Genomic DNA, 23,890 nt, shown 5'->3' on the forward strand with positions numbered 1-23,890 from the left:
AGACGATATCTTTAAAGAGAGTATAGAGTAATATGAACCAAAGGTCAAAGTTGCCCTTCAGGATAACATTGGAGAGCCCATTTGGCCCAGCCGCTCTGGAGGATGAAGCTCTGACAATCAAGGATTGGATCTCAGCCTGTGAAATTTCAACATTCCATAAAGACTCTTTCAGACACGCAGGGAGGTTGCAGCCCCGCCCCGAAGGGGCAAAAAGAGAGCCGAAATGACCAGCTCATACCTCCTCTAAAATTACAATGGTTTGCACCACCATTTGGGAGAATTCCATGGAGTTAAGCATAACCCACAATTGTCTAGAGGAGGCATCCTTCAAAGTGTTTAGCATACTTTCGCTGTCTGCCTGATAAAGGGAAGCCTGATGACTCTTATCCAATTTTTCCATTTATTTTTTCATGCCTGACCATTTCAATTTTTTTAACCATGAAAAAGAGGTCTTTAAAATGTGCCTAATTTCCCTAGGGCTACACTTTTTCCTGGTATGTTCCTCCTCATACAAAATGTGCGTGTATTTTGCATTACTGAAATGAGCCTGTGCAGGTTTTCCTGCCTTTTTTATTGATGATTCCACATAGTGGCCAAAGCCATCATGTGTATAATAATAGGTTAACTTGTTTTCAAGTTCCAGTGTAATAAAATCGGACAGAAAAACTCCATTCAGTTTGTGAACATTATCCTTATGCCATGTGATTTGTGTTTTGGCCTTATTGATGTTCATGGGGAAATGATAAGTATCCCTATATTTGTGACGCAGATCCCATGCAAAAATCACCTCAAACATCTTAGGATCACTGCACGCATATTGTTTAAGGGTGACAGAATGAACCAAATCAATCAGGGGTTTTGACATGTAGATGTAATCAATAGTTGAAGTAACAATGCCATTCGTCCAAATGCTAAGATCGGACGAATCGCTCAGTATATCTTTTGCGCAGAAGAGGCCCCAATTCATAAAGAGATTTTTCCACAGTTGCACTTGCAGTTTTTTCTTTGGGCAGCCATGGGGGCCTGCCTCTATAATATTACTCGGGTTGGTAGTTCATATACCTAAATGCTTTCCTGCCGCAATGCTTTTGCCCCCTTCCCTATTCATTTCTACATTAAGAGCACCAGCTAGTATTATCTGCATGCCTGGGCAAATTGCGTGACATTCTTCAAATAAGGAATTCACGGTTTTAAGGGTTTCCAGCATTTTGAGTTCCGGATTCCAATAGATATCCAACACAAGAAAAGAATGCAGACAGGAACCCACTGTTTGCTCCAGCACCACTGCTATGCAACATCTCGCCACGTTCAAACGTTCCTTTATTCCTAAATTGATGTCATTTCTAATAGCCAGTAGAAGGCCCCCTGAAGGTCTCTCTCTCAGGCCCTTTACAGCATATTCCAAATAGACAGTAAAACCATCCAAAACATAAGATGTGGTGACTCGGGTGTCCTGAATACACAAGATTGTGAAATTCAAAAAGGTCGAACATAATTCAGCAGGATTTTCCACGACACCAGGGAGAGATTTCCAATCCGGTTAAAGATTAGGATTCATTCCCTGTAGTTGTGATATGGATTCTCAAAGGCAGAAGGCCAACCACCTCAATTTGGGATCAGGAGTCTCCCCCAGCCCCTGATTCGAACTCCACCTTCCTTGGTGGCCATCAATTGTCCCTCTTCTAGGTCTTTCCGGTTGTCTCTTAGCATGTGGGTTCAAAAAACCAGGACTAAAATTAAGAATATCATACCCGAATTTATTAAAGGAATTAATTTCTTGCAGTACCGCATCATATACTGTGCGTGAATGAAACAATACGTACGTGATCAAAACGATCAGTGTGGATAAAGTCCACCAGATTAATGCCCCCAGATGACAATAAAATAAGGCTTGTAATTTCATTAAATAATGCCAAAATTCTCCAGCGTTTTAACGAGTCTGGCCCTCCATGACTAAACATGTAGTAGAGAATAATACTTGGATCATCTGGAAAATGTGACTGTCTCCACAGTACATCGTTAACTTCACTATTGTGAATAGATTTGTGTGTTCTTCCAACCACCACAGCTAAGCCTCTATCCTCTAGATGCATATCACTACCACCCTCTATCAGGAGGACCCCCCCACCTCCTCCAATGTATTAGTATCTTGAGTACAAACAGTGGGATCCCCAATGTTCTGAACATTGTATACTGGCTTCAAAGCCTGAGTTGGATTCACAGGTTCCACCCCCGCCCTCACTTTCATTAAAGGGGATCCGCTATCAGCTTGATGGTCCCAATTACTTCCAAAACCTCTTTCCCGTGTATGTCTGCTTCCCCAACTACCGGCATCTGACTTGCAGGTTCGACTATAGGGCCAGACAGGGGGGTTACATCCTTGGCAACACCCTCAGTATTAACCGGTAGAATGATCGAAATTTAATTCGTCCCAGGTGGTTGGGCAGCACCCCGGGGGGCAGCCCTAATGGATTTCAAAGTTAAGTGAGAAGAGTTGTCTAAAATCTTCACTCTCTCATCATTTGTTTGCTTTTTTGTAAAGAGATGATACACTCAGGCCCCCCTCTTGGAGCCGGAGGAAACACGTCCTGAATGTTTATTGCAATTCAGTTTCATTCTTTTTTTTTATCCTTTGTGTTTCATAGCCTCACTAAGGGTATTGGAGGCAAGACCACACTTGTCTTGCGGCACAATATTGCCAAGTACAGGTACGTACAATTCTTCCCCCTCTGATTCCCCTTCCACCTCTTGTACCTGCGAAGCAGCCACCTCTTCCATTATCATGTTTCTCCAGGATCTACGCGAGGGCCTATTTGTCCCTTTCCCAATAAGAAGTTTAGGCTTCTTATTTTTATTCTTGCCTTTTTTTGGTAAAGAGTGAGTCGGCAAAAGAGTCTCCTCAACACTCAGAGAGATCCCATTCTGCTCTGACACTGAGCCCACTAACTCAACCTCTTCACTATCCTCAGGAGGTACAATGGTTATAATTGGGACAGGGGATCCACTAAATGCTCAGGGGTAGAGCCAAGTTCCCTCTACAAATATCCTCCTGGGCACAGTCATCAGCATGCGACATGCTCAGTTGAGTGTGCCTACATAGACACAGCCCTCCTTCATTTTGTATGTTAAGCAGAGCAGACAAGATTGCTCTCAAGCACTGTTCTCCACCACTTCATTCAAGATCGTGAGACTGGTGCCACTGCCTCCCACCGCCCCTCCCCAAACACTGCCGCACTGGCCGGCGCTTGGTCAGACGAAACCAGGTCCTCCTCCTCCCCCATTTGACCCTCAGTATATTGAGAGAGAGCCATAAGGGAGATCTCCCCCTCAAATAAAATGGGCGGAGTGTCCAAAAAGGATGAGTCCATCCACAATGCTGGCCGGACAGGCACCACAGTGTCAGCTGCCACACCCGCGTTTGCGCACCCAGGCTCTGCCGGGGTTTGACTAGATCCTAAAAGGAGCGGGGACAGCCCTCCACCTCCAGCAGAGTAAGATCCGTAATAGGGGTGAGGGCAGGGGGGCAGATTCATCGCGAATGCTCTCCTCAAAGTGTTCCTAACTGAGCTGAATACCAAAAGCGCAGAAAGGATGTCAACATACATCCCGGCCCGCTAGAGTTGCTCATCCTTGTGTGAAGATTGGGCTTCATTCCCACATAGATATTAGGGAGATGCAGATGATGTACACAGCACAATCACAGACCTAAACCGTTAGATATAAGCAAAATGGGTGAGCTTAATAGCGTAACCCAAGCCACCCACCACCTGCTGTCCAGCTAAAGGACCTGCAGGCAATAGCGGGAAACTATTCACCCTCTCTTAGGCATCATACGGTCAGTCAGACAGTCGCACCCCACAATCTAACCAAATAAGCATTAAACAGATCATTTACACACCAAGCAACACAGTTACTGTTATTCAAAGGTCCTCAGTACGTTTTCCAAACAATCTAAGATGATAACACACTTTCACTGTTAACTCGTCTCAACTCTCAAGGCTAAAAGACATTCGGGTGACTGCCTTGTACACCAACCACGTTGCCCAGAAACCTCTCAAGTGATGTGCCGTGACTGTGCAGCTGTACAGCTAACAGCCAACAGCCACTTCTGCAGGCACTTCCGCAGTACGCGCACAACTGTTTTTGTAGTCGTCACCAGGTTTAGGGGCGGAAACAATTTTGAAATGCCTATTAAAACACAAACAAATAACTTAGTCTCAACGTTATAAGCAGCGTATCTTTGACAATATACTAATGTCCATCTGTGTGCACTTCCACAGTGCGCACGTGGCTGTTTTGAATTTTGAAATGCCACACCTTCTATCTAGCAGTCACGAACTTCGAAACACAGAGGCAGCGTTCCAGGACAGGACAGGACAGCCAACAGCCACTTCTGCAGGCACTTCCGCAGAAGTGGCTGTATATGCAAACTGTAAATACAAAAAAGGAGCACAAATGCAATGCCCTCTTCACTTTAAACAAAGCCACAGCTTGTAACATACCATAGGTGGGTTCTTGTCACGGTGAGGCTGATGTAGGGCAAGTCGCAGGGTGCACCGTAATGCACCTGATAATTCATTGATATCACACCGTTCACAAATAGTTCCTGAACCGGACGTCCAATACATTGATTTGACTGACATAGATGTTAGCCATTAATTAAAGTTGAAACTACCCTTTTTGACACCAACAGCCATGATCACACTGAAGGGAATGATAGTATTTGCACCCCCTAGATGACGTTGGGCCCATCAGTTCTGTAACAAGCACACAGGGTACTGCCGACGTTCACAGCCCCACAGTCACGGCTATTCATGCCACTTCCTTAATCACTGAGGGGCTCTCTCTTATTCAGGACACCCTAAACAGCATTTTTGATGCCACACAAAAGTGTACAGCTGCAGCAGAGGCCAGGGCAGAGTCATACCATGCACCCCACCTTAGAGACGTGGGATGGGGTCCGTAGCAGAAACAGTGGAAGGCTCTGTTCGATCTGAATCACCATTTGGGGGTCCAGGCGAGTGCATACCACAGACGCCCGAGGCTTAAGGTGAACCACAATGCACTGTGAAGAATAAATCTCCTGACATTGCACAAACCAAGAAACCACATTTTGAATGCCTGTTTACAAAAATATAACCCTAAGAACTACTGTATTATGAATAGGGAAATCGTAAAAACTAGTCAAAGGTGGAAAATCTTCACACACATTTAAGATGTCAAGGCCCATTTGTGGACACAGCACATGGTACCCGTTGTTTCTTAGACACGCTGCAATACACCTACAGTAGTATTAAGCAAAGACCTACAGAGAGATTTAGAAGGTTTTAACAATGAAAACCAGTGCTGGTTAGCGAGATGCAATGATTCCTTATAGAGCAGCTTTGGCCCCTAACATTTTAATATAATTGAGGATGCCACATCTTTAAAAAAAAGATGAAGACCGTTGGAGGGAGAGTGGATGGCTCTCCAAAGGTCGTCTAAAAAGTGAGAAGTAATGAGTCAAACAAACAATTTGAACCAAAACACCTAGATGCAGAGGCAAACACTTTATCGCAGCCATCCATACAGTTAACGTTGATTTGTAGGACCTGTATGGAAAGAGACAGCACTGCTAAAAAATGAGCCCATCTTGTACATCAATCGTAGGTCTTCAGCAGTCGGGATTATGACATAGAACCAATCTAACTGATGTAGGCACATTAGAAAAAGAGTATATAACAAATAATAAAAGAAAGACTGTCATTATACCTCGATATGCATAGCAGCAGTGAACGGATGATCCAGACATTCTCATGTCAAGCTCATATTCGGGACACCTCCAATTCTCGCCTAGAATTGTCTCATCAAGTGGGTCTACCTTCGATCTTCTAGACAATATGTCGAGGTATGGTGCTGAGAACAAGTGCTTGGGATCACTGCAAACAAAAATAGGAAACTGACACTTGAGTCTAGAAATCTATCTCACTAAGAAATCATTCAAACATATTACTAGTGGCAACTATTACATTATTAATCTTAATGGTTCGGGTTTCTCATTTGTAAATTCCATACCCTCTTCATATTCTTATTCTAAATTTCTATCTTTGTAAACAAAGCATCAAGTTGTTCATCAGATGGGCCACAAATTAAAAGGGAACACACTTTTCTTCCTCTCTCAAAGCAGAAGGCTTGAAGGGTGTATGGGAGCAAGGGGCCCTCAGTCCCCTCGGTCCGCATACTTCCCTGTACAACTTTGGACCAAGTGCCTCCAGTGGTGGGTTCGCCACTTGCCCTTACACGGTGTTGACGTTATGTTACACCCCTGCAGATGGGGCCACTGAGCAGGACACAGGGCATCCATTTTTGTACCCCTTTTCGACTCCATCTGGGTGACCAGGCCTCACTGCGATAGTGCTATATGGCTCAAAGCTCAACTACCTTCGCTCACAGCAGTCCGGCACACAAAGCGCGCAGGCACACGGCCCCCACCCTCGTTCCCACTCCATGCAGGAAAGTTCAGCGATCCCATTCTCACGCTGAAGCTGAAGGTATTTGCAACATCAAATAAGACACATTATTCTTCTTCTGAGATCACTGCCCTGCATGTGAACCAGCGTGAGCTAAGCACTTGGCTCGTTCATCTCTGTAAACGTGCCTTTGCCCTGCACCCTCACCCGAAGTAACTTACTGCCATCTCGACCCCATGTCCCCCCAAGATATCCCTTTCATGTGCCAGACCACAGCCTGCGCTGCGATGCCCACCCAGCACCCCCAGCGATTAACATCAGACCCCTACTGCCATATATTGAGGCCTATGTTAACAAGTGTCACATACCTGAAATTCTTATACGAACACAGGCCCATCACTTCAAACAGTATAATAAAAATGGTCAAGACCCAACCTCAAGCCATGAATGGCCCAAGTGTATTGATAACAAAGATGTATGAGTGATTTGCGTAGACAGAAGATAACAAGTAGAAACATTAAATGTATTTTATTGTTTAGTGCATGCAATGTATCATGATTAGCTTAGATAGAGACCATCCTAACCACGTTGACCTGACCTTCACCAGCGAAGAGTTCAACTTCCTGACGTCTATCCTCTTGCCAACCAACCAGGAGGAAGAGATGCTGCCCACACCTCAAGGCACCACACATTTTGACCAATCAGGGTCCAACGTAGCATTTTTTGTTAGGCTAGGATAACTACTATAAAAGTGTAACCTATTGATATTTGTGCAGAGCTCTCTCTGAGATTTTTCTAACCTCAGATAAAGGCACCTTACTTTCGAATTTTCGCAGCCTGCTCTCTTGTCTCATTCCCCATCAGGGGTGTGTCTTTATTATTATTATTGGTTGGTTTTTATTGGTTATATTTATAACAAGACGGGGAGGGCACTTACATTTGGTGACCCCCTGCAACGTGATCGGAGAGGTGCCTCGAGGCCTGCATCATATGGCAGTGAGATCCAGGACGCCCCCAGCAAAACCATCGCCTCCACGTCGACTAGCCTGTGCACACTACGAAGAAGGGTCCAGGGTTCCCGGTTGACGAATACCCGATCGAAAGAGCTGCTCGCCGAGGCGGGCTGCGGCTTAGTTGGGGGACGGACCTGAGTGAGGTCCGGCCGTGAGCGGTGTCCCTCGGAGTACCTGACCGAACACGTGAGTGCCGGTTGCGAAAGTTCCCAAGGAAAGGTAAAAGAGGAAGGGAATAAAAGGGGAAGAGGAGAACAAGTAACAGTGGGAGTATCCCAAGGCGTAGGGTCTGTATGAATGACGGCAAGGCTTTTCTGATCTATCCTTTAAATGGACATTAGGTTTTGAGAAAAAGTGAAGAAGAAGAGAAGTGAAGTGGTATCCTAGCCCAGACGGGGTAGAAGGCGGTGCCGCGTAGCATTTGCCCCGACCAAGTGCAGAATAGAGATAAAGAGAAAATAGTAGGGGTCTCATATATTAAGTAAACTCGGAGTAGTTTTAGAATATTCTTTTTCCGTGAAGGTAAGAAATCTTGAGGTAGATTAAAGGTAAAAGAGGTGGGGAGTGAATGAGACTAAGCATATAGAGTAGGGAAGGACAACAAAGAGGGAGGGGTAACAGGAACAAGGGAAGGAACAAACGCGCGCAGGTAGTGCATGTAAATGTTGCATGATTATATGTTGTTGGTCTGCTTTGAATATATGTCCTGTTGAACACGCTAAAAAGTATTTCGTTGCAACCAATTTGTTGATTAATGTAGTATATGCAAAAAGGTAAATTGTGAGAGGTGACCAGGTAACACCTCCCAGAGAAAACAGTAAAAGTGATATAAGTAACTGTTAGTAGTGTAAAAACGTGTTTCTCCATATCGTAACAGTCATATCAAGCGGAGGGTGGAGGGAGAATCAAGGGTACCAAAAAACCAAAAGGACACATCAATATGGGGGGAGTAACGCCCTTAGCTCATATTTGTCAACACGTCCCATTATATAGCGATAAAATCAAGAAGTATCACGATCAGTGGATTGCTGAAATAAAAGGAGATAGTGTCACACCAATTTGGCCAGAGGGAGGGTCATTTGATAAGCGGGTATTAGATTTGGTGTCTACACATTTGTTAGCACGATACAGAGGGAAACAGTTGCAGAACCGAAGGGAAGTGTTAGACTTATGGCGAATGTTTGAAGAGATTGCACCTGCGGCAGAGGTAAGTACAGACAGGAATGTAGAAAAACAACAGAGGGCAGAAGAAACGGGTGGTACACCAAAAGTTGAGTGTTCAACATCCACAGTCGAGAGTGATGCAACTAAGATTTATCCGTTAATGACCAGGCCAGCAGTGGGGTATAGCAAGCCCCTGTACCTACCGCCTACCCCAATGTCCCCACAGGGAGTGGTAGCCACGGCACCCCCACCATATGATAAAGGAGGCCTGAATGGCCCGACGAGCGCACCCCCAGTAAATCTTGCGCAGTTAACAGGTGATTTAGACCGGCAACTGGCACATGCACAAATGGAAATAACACGGCTAAGAGCACTATGCGATAGAGGAAAAATACTGCCAGGAGAAGGGGAAACACCTCCGTTATCCATGGCAGAGCTCACACCCCCGATAGGGCCTGCAGGGAATGGAGCACCAACCACTTCCGAGGCAGGACAGTCTATTTTGTCCAACCGGACACAAGCACAACAGGGACGAGAAAAGGAGTGGCAATCAGGACAATTCCTGTTCCACTTAGACGGTAAAACAGTGAGAATAATACGACCAGATACCCCAGAAAGCCAGCAAAATGAAGGACAGGGCAGCGAGCATCAGGAAGAACAGGAGGGCAACAATGAGCAAGAATCGGAAATAGAAGAAGTATGGAGTGATCTAGATGAATACGAGGAGGGAGCTGCCGCAGCAGGGTCCCCACTACCAAACTGCCGTTACCTGGATACACCATCACCCCCATTATGGCAGGGTAGATTGAGGCAACGGGGAGGAAATATAAACAAAGGAAGGAGAGGTCTGGTAAGTAAGGTAGGAAGGAGACACAAGTTACAGATGCCCTTAATACATAAAGGAGCAGGTAGACCAAACTACATCCCATGGGCACAGATGGATAAAAACAACTTGCTGAAAGTACTTCTCCCGATATCGGGAGGGGCTGGTAAGTGGATACATGCATTCGAGAAGCACACCGCGGGAGTGCCCCTAGCAATAGGAGACGTGAAAAGTTTGTTAGTTTCAGCAATAGGAGATCAGGCAGACACCATCTGGGAAAGGGCAGGGTTCCCAGGAGTTACAATGAGCTGTGACCGACACGATGGGTCCCCATTCAACAACGTTCGAGCACAAGTGTGGGACGCGTTGCGGCGTGCATTTCCAGACATCCCAGATCTGCATTTAGTGATGCAATGCACAATGGAGGAACATACTGCGGGTGCAGGAGCTGTGGAGAAGCGAAACTGTCACGGCGTGGAACCAATCCACCGTCCTGTTTTACTTTATCATCAAGAAAGGGCTCCCGAAGGAGGTGCAAAAGGCCTTGGACAAAATAGCTGGGATAGAAGCCAAGGGCTGGCCTGAGATTCAGAGTATAATTGTGCACCACTGCAGGAGGATCAAAGAGAAGGAAAAAGAGATTGTGCAGAAAAGGCTGGCAGACGAGGCCAAGCTGGTACAGAACAAATTAGTGAAGGTCGCCGCCATAAATGCCAACGTAACCGCAGACAGGGAGAACGAGGGAGAGGGAAACGTGGACAACAGACCGGTTGGGATAGCAGCGCTGTGGGCAGGAGGAGACCAAGGACAGTGGAACGAAGAGGAGCAACAATATCGAGGACCACAGTGGCAAGACCGACCCGCACGAGGAAGAGGTGGGTACCGGGGGCAGAGAGGGGGGTTCGGCGGGATGGGAAATAGAGGATACGGCAGGCAGGGACCAAGAGGAGGACCACAGGGATCATGTTGGAATTGTGGGAGGTGGGGGCACTATTCAAGGGATTGTAGAATGCGGCCTTCAGGGTACAATCAAGGGCCACCGCCGCCTATGGATAACGAACAAGGGTGGGGCTGCCCGCATCCCGGCAGCCCTTATGGATTGCCAATGGGTAGGGGAGGACAACAAGAGCAATGTTATGACGAGCCCCCAATGTACCAGAGACAGCCAGCCCCACAGCAACACCAGCAGCAACCATAGCAGTGCAATGCACCACAGGCCATGGTAAGGCAGAACCCAGTAGGGAATGTAAACAACAATCCTTTTGCGGTAGCAGCAAACGGTGCACCCGCGCCGTTTCATGGAGTAAGAGTGGTAGGAGATAATGTTTTCTTACAACCAGGACATCAAGGGCATAACGAATAGGACAGCCCACAGAGAGCACTTGCGTGTCCAGTCCTATCAACCACCCCACGTGCAGAAGAGGAACCACTAGTGGCGGCTGAGATAGGAAACAAGCAGTTTATCTTTATGGTAGACTCTGGAGCAGAGAAATCGTGCCTCATGGAGGGCCAGTTTCCGCTCTCGGGCAGGAATTTGGAAACGCAGGGGTTCTCTGGGGCAATTTTAAAAGTTCCTTACACCAAAGATCTTGACATAACTGTAGGGGGGAAAACAGTGCGCGCACCCTTACTGTACCATGAAGATGTGCCGATCAACCTGTTGGGTCGGGACCTGTTAGGCAAACTAAATATGACTATATCCTTTACTGAGCGAGGGATAGTGTGCTCCATGCCAGGAGTATGCCCCATATGAGCATTACTAATGATAAGTACCACCACAAATGAGGTTGTAGTGCGGGGGGTCCCGGTTGACATAGATATGTTTGTCTATGGGATACAAGTTTTAGCCCGAGTGGTACCCGAGATAACACGAAAGGAGTGGAAAATACCATCAGATTTCATATTCCGCCCCATCACAGCTATAGATGTCGTGCCCGGCACGATGATGTCCATAGATATTGAGGCAGTCCAAGTAACAGGAACACGCATTGTGGTCATAGGACTGGACGCGCACGGGTGTGAGTGGAGAACTGTGTTATGCATAGACCCAAACATACTGCTAAGAGACATCACAGATGAGGAATTATTCTCGGACAATGAAGGTGACGGGGAAATAATAATGGTAATAAGCATACCATGTGACATTATGATACAGTACAGAGAAGTGCACAACCCACTCATGGCTAGTGTAAATGTACCCCCAACCATATTTGAGGAAGACATGACAAAAGCAGCACCAGAAATTTGGACCACAGGACCCCATGATGTAGGATTGTTACACGGAGCGACTCCCATAAAAATAAAGCTCAAACCAGGTGCCATCCCGCCACGGGTGAAACAATACCCCATTTCCAGGGAAGGGGAAGAAGGAATTAAAGTAACAATAAATGCCTTACTGGAACAGGGAATTATAGTACCATCCACTTCGCCATGTAACACAGCTATTTTTCCAATTAAGAAAGCGAAAGGAGGGGCGTGGAGGATGATCCAAGATCTCCGCCCACTCAATGACGTCATTCAGAAAGAGTTCTCATTAGTGCCCAATCCTGCAGCAATATTGTGCAGCATACCCAAAGAAGCCACATGCTTCACTGTGGTCGACTTGAAAAATGCTTTTTTCTCTGTACCACTCGACCCAGAGTCGCAGTACCTTACTCAGTACTTCACCTTCACCTTAGGAAACAAGAGATACGAGCATTGCAGACTCCCACAGGGGTATTGCGAGAGCCCAAGCATTTTCAACAGAGTATTGCGAGAAGATATTGGTAACATAGATGTAGGTAGCACCATTATACAGTACGTAGACGATTTACTCGTCTGCAGCAAAACAGAAGAAGAATGCAGGGAAGACTCAATAACTCTACTTAACGTGCTAGCCACAAAGGGATATAGGGTGGACAAGGGAAAACTACAATACTGTCTTGCAGAAGTTTTATACCTTGGCCAGCTAATATCAAAAGATGGAAAGAGAATACTCCCAGACAGAGCATATGCCATTAGACATCTCATCATTCCAAAAACTGTAAAGGACATGCAGAAATTTCTCGGCATATGTAACTACTGTCGAGCATGGATCCTAGATTACGCAGCATACACAAGACCATTACTCCAAGCGCTAAAAGAGGCCCAGAAGACTAGAGCCCCAATAAAGTGGACGCATGACATGATGGCCCAATATTTTCGATTACAAGATCTGATTGCACATGCCCCAGTACTTGCAAACCCAGACTATGAGCGGGAATTTTTCTTGTTCACACATTGTAATGGAACACTGATGACCGCAGTATTGACACAAAAGACATCATTAGGCCACAAACCATTAGCATATTATAGCGGAGTATTAGACCCAGTGATGCAAGGACATTTCGCTTTTGAACAGTCCCTCGCTGCAGCAGCCTTCGCAATTGAGAAAAGCGCCACCATTGTGATGGGATGCTCAGTAACGCTATATGCAGAACACTCATTATTTGCAATACTCGAACGATCAAAGTCTACACTCACAACACAGAGAGCGACTGCATATGAAATAATAATATCTAGTCCAAATGTACATGTGGTCAGATGTAAGACAGTAAACCCAGCAACCTTCATTAAAGAACCATGCACGACAGAGGACATGCAGGAACATGACTGTACCACATATGAGGGGGAGGGAGACGACATACCCAAAGCAAGTGAAAACGCCCTTGGGGAGGGAGAAATATACTTTGTAGACGGGTCAGCCTCCATAGACCCAGAGACAGGAGAAAAACATGTAGGAATGGCAATAGTACGAATGGAGGAAGAGGAGTATGAAACAATTGTCCAAAAACGCCTCCCATCCCATTACTCTGCACAAATTGAAGCACTACACACAGCCAAAGGGTGTGCTGTGACTATATATTCAGATTCAGCATACGCAACCACTACAGTTCATTCAGGATTTTCTCGCTGGAGGAGAAGGGGATTTAGGAGAGCAGATGGGTCCCCTGTAAAGCATGCGGCGCTATTGAACAAGTTAATAGAGGCCTTAGCACAACCATCAGTGGTAGCAGTGGTAAAATGCCAAGCCCATACCAGTAACACAGATGCAATCTCATTGGGGAACGCAGCAGCCGACGCAGCAGCGAAAGAGGCCTCGTACTACAATAAGGCACCTACCCCAGAATGCATAGTGAAAACAACCTCTACCGAAACAACAAGTAGAGGAATATAGTAATACCCCCATAACACAGCTAACAGAGCTACAGAGACGAGCACCACCAGAAGAACAAGAGCTGTGGGACAAACAAGGGTGCAAACAGTCCGCCACAGACCTCATTTGGAGACAAGAGATATCGGGCAAGGTTGTAATGCCCGTGGAGCTATTGGAAGTAGCATTCCAACAACTACACCATCCAGCCCATGTTTCGAAACAGCACATTGCCTCAAACATCCAAGAGCATTGATTCATGCCCAATTTGCAGGAACTTTTGCCCAAATTTGTGATAGAATGTACAACATGTCAAACTTACAACTCGGGAATGACACTAAGAACTTTACGTGGTACTTTACCACGTCCCACAGGTCCCTTCATGGAATTACATATTGACTACGCCGATATGGGCGAAAGGTGTAATGGGGCGAGATATTTGATTGTGGTAGTATGCCCATTTTCCCGGTAGGTGGAAGCGGGCCCCTGTCCCCATCCAGACGCGAAATGTGCTGCAAAATTTCTTGTATGGGAGGTGTTCTCCCGGTGGGGAATTTGCGACGTGATACGTTCAGATAACGGCACCCATTTTGTAAATGATCTCTTCAAGGAGGTGACATCACTCCTGGGAGTAAAGCACAAGCTGTGCTCCATTTATCATCCAATGGCCAATGGGGTCGTAAAACGGATCAATGGCCTGCTAAAAAGTAAGCTATCAAAGTTGTGCAACACCCTAAAGAAGAACTGGGTGTATTGTCTCCCCCTAGCACTGTTTCAACTCAGGACGCAGCCCTGTAAAGACCACCACCTGAGCCCCCACGAGATTGTGACGGGGAGAAGAATACACACACCGCTTTCCCCAGTTAAGAGAGCTTCTGATGCGCACAGGGCTGCCACAGTGCTGGGAGAAGAGTTCAAGGAATATCTGGCACAACTCACACGCGCATTGCGCAGTATAGCAAAGCAGATTGCGCCACCATTTACAGAAAATGCAGGGACAGATACGTCCACTCCGGCTGCAGACAGCCCAGCAGGGCCACTCATCTCAGGTGCGTAGGTATATGTGCGCAGCTTTGTGAGAAGGTGGAACTCACCAAGGTTTCACGGCCCATACGAGGTCGTGTACAACACCCCAACAGCTGTAAAAGTGAAGGGATTAAAGTACTGGGTGCACCTCTCAGATGTGAGGAAAGCACGTGATAGTACAATCCCTCCGAATGAAACAGAGAGAGCAAGCGGTGCCGCAGATGATGCACCAAACTAAGCAATATGCAAACTTAACCGTGACAAACAGAAGTATAAATGTATTTAAATATGTTCTCACATTTCTTGTGCTATATCTCGTTCTATATTTCTTTTTCACATCTAATTATTCTGCTATCCTGCACATATTTCCCTTTATTGTCTCCTAAAATGTGCTGAACTAAAGTAAAATACTTAAAAAAAAGAAAAATAACAGCCTGAACAGTGTAAATATGCATATATGTACATATTTTTTCTCTGACTTAACGGAATTGTATCGCCCCTATAGGTTCTCAATGGCTGAGCAATGCGAGAGGCCAGAACTCAACCCGTTGTTAGATAGCAGTAGGGATGCCATTAGGGCAAATAGGTTTAGCAATGTCGAATGTGTATTGAAATGTGTTGCAGTGTTATTTTCGGTAATGTTGTTTTTTGCGGCATGGTACTACACCTTGCTATTTTTGGTTGATGATATGCACAAGGGGTGGAGCGGGGCTAACTTAATACGAGAAGGGTCACAGCTGATATGGACTGGGGTGAAACTAATGTGGAGAGAACAATATGATCATGATGTAAATTACACAGATGTAACACAGAACACCATAGAACCAACATATATTTCCATGACATTTAGGTATAAATATGAGTAATGATTTTGAGTTGAATGTGTATGATGGCTATTATTATTGGACAAACAATGATGTGATTAATACAAGCATGTACGAACAACCAACCTTAGAACCTAACTCTTCTTATGCTGATAGCACTATCACACCCACATACCTGATAGAACACAGTAATGACACAACCTGGGCTGGGATGTTCCCAATACGCTATCGACAGGTGAAAAACAATAAACGGGAGAGGAGAAGGAGGAGAAAAAGGGGGCGGGGAAGAGCAGATATGATATTTACCACGGCCTGGGATTAGGTGAAATAGAAGATCCTCGCCACCCAGAACAATCAAACAAATGGTATTCTGACATGAGTGCTACAGCGAAACAGGCAACAAATGAGAGTCGTTACGTTTGTTCACTCATCCCACATGCATCAGGAACACCTAAAATGTTAACTCCACAAGAGGTACCCTTGTCGGAGGCCCAATGTCTAGTTCATCTGGTTTTGTGTAGAATTAAAAGCACCTTTCAGGCACGCACTGTGACAATGGAGAAGTTGGAGAATGAAAAAAACATGCACCAGCAGACGCCAAGGAGTAATATGCACAAAAGAGCCATTTTTCGTCATAAAAGGAACAAGGTATGCTGACAATAAGTGTCATGATGAGACTATCGAATGCAGAGCAGAGGCTCTCCGAGGCCTACCCGAGGACAATTATCAATGGATAAAAGAAGTGTGTGCCCCCATCTGGTCCCAACATGTTGCCAGGCTAACATGGGTAACAGCTCTGGAAAAACCAATCAAGATCCAGAAAGAGATACCACTCGAACTGTGTTTCCATGGGGAGGGAAAGGTGAACCTAGGAGGAACGAGGCGATGCAACAAGACAATAATAATACCTGATATGAAGAAAGGCATGGCTGCACTTATGGACATGTACTGGATATGTGGCTAACAAGCTTACCTGCACCTCCCCGTATCATGGAAAGGCACGTGTGCCCTGGCCACCCTCCACACGCACTGATGGTGATACCAGAGAGCCATGTCCAAAGCACAACAGACAAATCGGCTGGAATATCGGCAGCAGGGCAATCGGCTGAACAATCGACAGCCCACACAAATGACTACAAAACAACCACCATACGAACTAGTGCCAGAATATGAATTGAAGGAAAAGCTTTCCCGACGAAAAAGGTCGTCCAACTATATCTCATCAGAATCCTCCAAATTGCTCGACGAAGTGCCACAAAAATACAAGCTCTTCTCATCTGCAGAAACATTCTTTGCATCACTCCTAGCTCCAGGGCTTCAAGCAAGAGGCAATGCCAAATGGTTGCAGATTGTGCGCTGGGAGCTCATCCAGCTGGCTAACGACACTGAAGAAGGGTTCAACGTTATAAAAATAGAGCTCTGCGCACTGCGCCTAATGAAAATGCAAAACAGATATGTCCTCGACCTCCTCACAGCAATGGACGGTGGTGTTTGCAAAAAAATTGGGGGGAGCCTGTTGCACTTTCATACCAACTGAAGATACTGATAATGGGACACTGTCACATGTAATAACAGCCGTGCACAACTTGGGGGAAAGAATGAAAAATCAAGGTGGAGCAAATGGCAGCACATGGTTCGACAACATGTTCAGCTGGATACCATCGTGAGTGAACATAGCATCAAAAATACTCATCCCCATCGTTGTATTTTTGCTTTTATTTTTCTGTGTGTGCCAACTTGGGCTACGGTGCAGTGAAAACAACATGCCTACCTCAGCTATGATGATGGTGACAATGGGCCGGCCGACAACAGTAGCAAATATGGTGGATGCTCAAATACAAACTGGGGAATACAAAACACCACAATATAGACTGACTGCAATTTACAGGCAATATGGGGACAGGGTTGATAACTTACACTACACCACAATCAAAGAACCAAAGGAACTGCAGTGGTATACTGAAGTATGGGTAGATTTAGATGGGGATGGTGGGATTTATTTAATTTCTACTCCAGATGAATATGCAAGAAGAGGTAACAGCTTAAGAAGAGTGTGCAGAGCATGGATGCCAATAAAGGGCACCCCAGCTTGGGATGAAGCCATTGCGGAAGCAGAGCACTACCGAAGGGAGAATGAAGGGAACCAGACAAAGTAGTTTGTTACTTTAGATGTAACGAAAGGGGGGAATGTATGGGAGCAAGGGGCCCACAGTCCCCTCGGTCCGCATACTTCCCAGTACAACTTTGGACCAAGTACCTCCAGTGGTGGGTTCGCCACTTGCCCTTACACGGTGTTGACGTTATGTTACACCCCTGTAGATGGGACCACTGAGCAGGACACAGGGCATCCATTTTTGTACCCCTTTTCGACTCCATCTTGGTGACCAGGCCTCACTGCGATAGTGCTATATGGCTCAAAGCTCAACTCCCTTCGTCACAGCAGTCCGGCGCACAAGGCGCGCAGGCACACGGCCCCCACCCTCGTTCCCACTCCATGCAGGAAAGTTCCGCAATCCCATTCTCACGCTGAAGCTGAAGGTATTTGCAACATCAAATAAGACACATTATTCTTCTGAGATCACTGCCCTACATGTGAACCAGCGTGAGCTAAGCACTTGGCTCGTTCATCTCTGTAAACGTGCCTTTGCCCTGCACCCTCACCCGAAGTAACTTACTGCCATCAGCACCCCCAGCGATTAACATCAGACCCCTACTGCCATATATTGAGGCCTATGTTAACAAGTGTCACATACCTGAAATTCTTATACGAACACAGGCCCATCACTTCAAACAGTATAATAAAAATGGTCAAGACCCAACCACAAGCCATGAATGGCCCAAGTGTATTGATAAGAAAGATGTATGAGTGATTTGCGTAGACAGAAGATAACAAGTAGAAACATTAAATGTATTTTATTGTTTAGTGCATGCAATGTATCATGATTATCTTAGATAGGGACCATCCTACCCATGTTGACCCGACCTTCACCAGCGAAGAGTTCAACTGCCTGACGTCTATCCTCTCGCCAACCAACCAGGAGGAAGAGATGCTGCCCACACCTCAAGGCACCACACAATTTGACAATCAGGGTCCAACGTAGCATTTTTTGTTAGGCTAGATTAACTACTATAAAAGTGTAACCTATTGATATTTGTGCAGTGCTCTCTGAGATTTTTCTATCCTCAGATAAAGGCACCTTACTTTTGAATTTTCGCAGCCTGCTCTCTTGTCTCATTCCCCGTCAGGGGTGTGTCTTTATTATTATTATTGGTTGGTTTTTATTGGTTATATTTATAACAAGACGGGGAGGGCACTTACAAGGGTTGGAATCGCTGTTGAAGACCTGGGGACTCAACAGTGCAGTTAGGGCTGTCAGATCATGTGATACTCATAGGAATATAGGTTCAATAGGAGCACAGCTGCAGATCCACCAAGAGATTAATCAAGACAAGATCAGTACTCCCCCAAAACCTGAATTCCCTACCTGTAGACCTCTGTATTACTTGTCTCCATGTACTTCCAAGTGTCCTTCCTTTCTTCTTCAATTGTCTATCCTTCTAATTGTATCCCTATTATTATACTCTTCTTGTATTAACTTCATTTTTGGATCTAGAATAGGATTCACCTAGATTGTCCCTAGAGGGAGACACATATAAAGAGCGCTTGCCCTTAGGTCACTATAAGCAGCCATGCAGTGATTAGCCAGTAGGGGTTATCGATCTCTAGTGACCATCCAGGGGTTGAGAGATGCTTGGGCTATAGAAGGAATAGCCTGAGGGAGATGAGAGGGACAGTCATTAGTGGTGAGCCCCTTCTCAAATCATCCAATAAAAACCCTTGAGCTGTCTCAGTTTTCTTGATGCCATCTGTAACACAATATACATTCCCACACAGGGGTATTTGCCACATTTCACATTGTCACACCCTTTGCAAATTCCACCACACAACTACATATCCAAGAATACATTTTCTGTGGAGTATAGAAGTCCGCACAGAACTACAGGTCCCAGAGTGCACTCCCGATCATAGTGCAAACAACATTAGACTACTTATCCCAGAATGCACTGAGGCTCATTTAATATGAATGCATCCACAAGACTAGTCTCTTTTTGGCTCAAGTGATGAGATGTGCAAGCACATCTCATTCGATTGCTCTAATAAAGTTGCAACACTTTCACAAAGGACTTCTGAATGAGTGGATCATTGATGCACACATTCAGATGCCCTGTCTCATCCCAAGCAAAAGATTATTTCTAAACCTTCCAACCATCACCTCTTTTGTTTTATTGTAATCACCCCAAGTGGGACGGGTATTCCCAGACGTGGGTCCTGTGCCTGCTGGGCTTAGAGACCCAAGCTACTACTCACTGATGAGGCCCAACAAGGCAGAAACTTGTTTGGGGATGCTTGTGGTCTCGTGCAGAAGGGATGTGACCAAGCAGTTTGGGCTGGACTTCCCCTTTTAAGGTGGGACCAACCCTGATTTGTATATGGTCTTCCCCCTTTTGTAATGGCTTGGCAGGCGAAGAACGATGGTCTGGAGGTTTGCCATGAGCAATGCCAGAGGATAAGATTAATTCTAAACCTTCTAGCCATCATCTCTTTTGTTTTGTTGTAGTCGCTCCAAGTAAGCGGCTGTTTCTGGTCATTTTTAAGCCTATTCTCAGTTCACAAATGGGATGCACTTTAAAATGCTCTGAGCAGAAGAACCCCCCTGCACATTTTGGAACAGGTGCAAGGGGTGTGCAATGCATGAAGGGTTTTTTTCTGACAATTTCATGCATTTTTTTGAAGCGAAAAAACATTCATTATGAACTGTTACTGATCAACTCCCATTTCTATCCCCAAACCAAGAATAGAAATGTTTTTATTTTATTTTGGATTACATTTTCACACGACAGGCTCTTTAAGGGCCTGCCAATGAGAAATGTGTTCTCTGCATCAATATGGGTGTTTAGAGCCTGTCATACCATAGTGCCAATATTATCCAAGGGGTTGGCCCACAACCACCCAGAAAGGTACAGTCCCCTTTGTCAGTCAGGGGACCTGCACATTGCTTAATGCCACAAAAGTAACAAAAAGAGCTGCATATTGGTGAGATTCAAAGGTGGGTGGTTGGTGACCTGATTGTCAGGATAATGGCTGTAAGACCATATACAAGCTCAATCGTTCTGTCTGGTTCAGTCATCAAGTTGTAATTAGTAGAGGGATAGCCTTCATTTTTTAAGAATACTCATGAGATTCCAATGTTGCTGAACTGTTTCTTGGTTTGGTTTGGAATACTGCATCAAAGTTTATAAAGCGCCCTGGGGATGCTGAACTGTTTTTTAAATGTTTAGACGACAAGTCTCTGAGGTCCTTCGCATAGCTGGCTTTCTTCAGAACCCACTGAGCTGTAAGAAAGCATCTCACATATAGCTGAAAAAGGCTTTCCAGCACTATTTAATAATATTTAGGAATCACACTACAAAGTACAAGGTGGGCAGCGCGATTCAGCACGTCTGCTCGTCCCCACTCAGATTCACAAATTAGGATGTTCCCTTGTACAACTCCAAGCGATTGGGTATGAAAGGTGGGAACTTCTTTTTTAAACAAAGAACTCTAACCGAAGGACAAAACACAACACTTCCAGTTAGAAGAAACAGTGCAGCCCTGAAAACATGCCTGGGGCTGCTCAATAAAAAGTGGATGATATCCAGGCCACTATTACCAAGAAGGGGAGCAAGATGGAAGCCTTGACCACAAGATAGAGTGCCTTCTTAAGCATGTAAAAGCCTTCCCATCTCGCCTTCCTGCTGAAACCCCTAAACGAGGTTGTCTTTCATTTAGTAAGCAAGTACTCTATACTCTGAATAGTTCTAAATATATTATGCACAAAATTGAGAAGCCCCAGAAAACTGATGACATCCATCCAAAAGCTACTTGCATCTTCTTGGGATCGACTGATAACTAGCAGCAGGGAAGAAGAGTGAAAGCCACATGTATTCCCCTTTCTTCTTCGCATAAGGGATTATGGAAAACTGACGCTTAAGCAGTTGTTTCAGAACCTATCAGACATAAAACTATAGAAACAAGTGCACAATCATATATTGATTCAGCATATCAAAGACAATGGAGTGTCTATGTATAAAACAAAAACATTCTAAAATTGTTATGAACACATACATCTGATCTCTAGCTTTAAAGGATGGCATTGAACCCATTCAAGAAAAACCTGTGTGAAGGCGACGGGAAGGCTGCAAGTGAAGTGAACATGTGGGCAAGACTTGGCGAGTGGGTGGTGTAATCGGGGGTATGATGGGCATAACAGAGTTGTATCTTGTATGGGCGATGGCTGCCATCGTAATAAGATTGACCCAAATGGATCAGAGGCTGAGGTGTGTATGAAAAATATTTAAAGAGTTCTACCAGGAAGGTGTCAGATGTCTGCACCTCCACCCACATCTTTGTGCTGCCTTTCAAGCATGTGTGTGAAGTCTCTAGTGCTCCCCTTCTGTCCCATACCCTTGGGACAAATCCTTGGTATATCATGCAGCCTCATTCTCTTGGTATAGACATCCAGCCCTACTTGATAATGACATCCACAAATCAGACCACCTCCTGTGACTGCAACTCCCAAAACTGCTCTTCTGTATCCTGCACCTTATTTTACTTACACTGGTCTTTTCTCCTTTCTCTTCCTTTCCTGACATTATCAAACATTGCCATTTTCTAAACCACCTGTGTGTCACTCTTGACACTGTCACCCCCTTTCGCAATCTCATTTGCCAACTGTCTTCCTAATAAAGCCAGTGACCTGCAAAGATCCTCTTTTCTCCCTACATTTTTTAGTGGGGTAGATGGTGTAGCACTCAAACATCTGTGCTATCTTGCACTGTACTCTCCTGTCAGTGCTGGTCTTACTTGCTCACAGGTTTGCATCTGTCGCCCCACAGTTTTATTAAAATATTAGAAAAATGAGTAAAATATTAATATATATATATATAAATATATATATATATATATATATATCAGGAAATGTTTGAGAAACAGAACCACAATGAAGAGAAAAATATGAAATATTGTTAACAAAGATAAATCCAATTATTTCTTACCTTCCTCTTATGGAAACAGGTCTATAAAATGCAGTCAGAGAAACGGGACATTCAAATCCCATTTGATCTTTTATCTCTACAAATCTGACGAAACATGGTAACTGGAGACGAGTGACCAAAATCTGATATACCTTTGGAAAAACATAGAATGTTGAGATATAAAGTTTTTTTACACTTTGATTTTGCTACACTGTAATATACAGCCAACAGTCAAGTTGGGGTTATTTGTAACACAATAAAATCCAGCAAGAGCAATACAATGAGGGAAACTTAGATACAACTGCAGAAAAGTTGAAATATTCATGTTATTAAACCATGCAAGAATATGAGGGAATTAAGATGTTTAAGCACTACATTCCATCATTAGGCCACATGCATGAACAAGTACTGGCAAAAACCATTAGGTCTGACTTCTCAAGATGACTTTGTCAATACTTGTTTTTAAAAATCAGCACAGCATTACTGCCCAACCATGACTTCAAGCTCTTCAGCTAAAGTGGGTTTGTGACTACATAAGCCTGAACTATACCCCATTATTGTGAATTTAAATAGAATACAGGATCTCTCTCATCTGTCCCAGGAGTCCCTCTATTCTTTTAGCACATATATTTCCTTCCTGTCGTTCTCAAATTACATTGACTTAGGTTATAGGATCCAGCGGATACACTTTCCAGAGCACAGGATGCAGGGTAAAAGGCTTGATAGGATTTACTTTAATCAACCGCTGTCTCAAAGACTGGTGATCCACAAGAGTTGAAATTGGCTCCTGTAGCCATTAAAATGCAAAGGCTATCTCTCTGCTACCCTGACAATTAGCAAAGATCCAGTACTTCAAACTGAGCAGGTCAACCGGCTGCTACTCATTTTATGCACTGATGAGGATGGTGGTAATATCTCTAATGTCCAATGATGGCCTAGAGTTGTGACTGTTGTAAAGGGTAAATGAAAAAATGCCACTTGGAAAAAAAAAATCTTTAAAATTGACATTACAGATTTAGCAATATGTGACTAAACGGCAATTTGGAGAGCAATTATGTTTGCAATACTTGCCTACTACTCCCCCCCCCCCTTTGTATATAGCAATGCACTATGGCCTCTGAAGGCACACAGAAATGCTGTAATTTGGTGTTGATGAAGATGGAATGTGAGTAGCAGATGGGGCCCCTTTCCTCAGCAAGTAAATTTTGACCTGTGGGCACGCCCCCTTTGTGTGTCCACCCCTTTTGATATGAATTTTAATATTAAAAAAAGTTAATATCAAAAATATATCAAAATGATATCAAATGTATATTTTTAGAGAAAGTGTGTTTTGATATCAAAAGGGT

At 44.8% G+C, this 23,890-nt stretch overlaps 1 protein-coding gene across 3 annotated transcripts in view; it reads right to left on the reverse strand.

Moving 5' to 3' along the window:
- LOC138467859 (uncharacterized) overlaps positions 1-23,890 on the reverse strand; it is a 1,040,267-nt gene that overhangs the window by 850,398 nt on the left and 165,979 nt on the right. For all 3 annotated transcript variants that reach the window (XM_069608148.1, XM_069608147.1, XM_069608150.1), the window contains 2 exons: positions 22,566-22,696; positions 5,752-5,918 (listed from right to left, as the gene is read on the reverse strand). In XM_069608148.1, the coding sequence (XP_069464249.1) occupies positions 5,752-5,918; positions 22,566-22,696 (298 nt within the window). The remainder of the gene's footprint in view (positions 1-5,751; positions 5,919-22,565; positions 22,697-23,890) is intronic.

Source organism: Ambystoma mexicanum, chromosome 4q (genome assembly GCF_040938575.1).
Source record: "Ambystoma mexicanum isolate Mex_15411 chromosome 4q, UKY_AmexF1_1, whole genome shotgun sequence".
NCBI lineage: Eukaryota > Metazoa > Chordata > Amphibia > Caudata > Ambystomatidae > Ambystoma > Ambystoma mexicanum.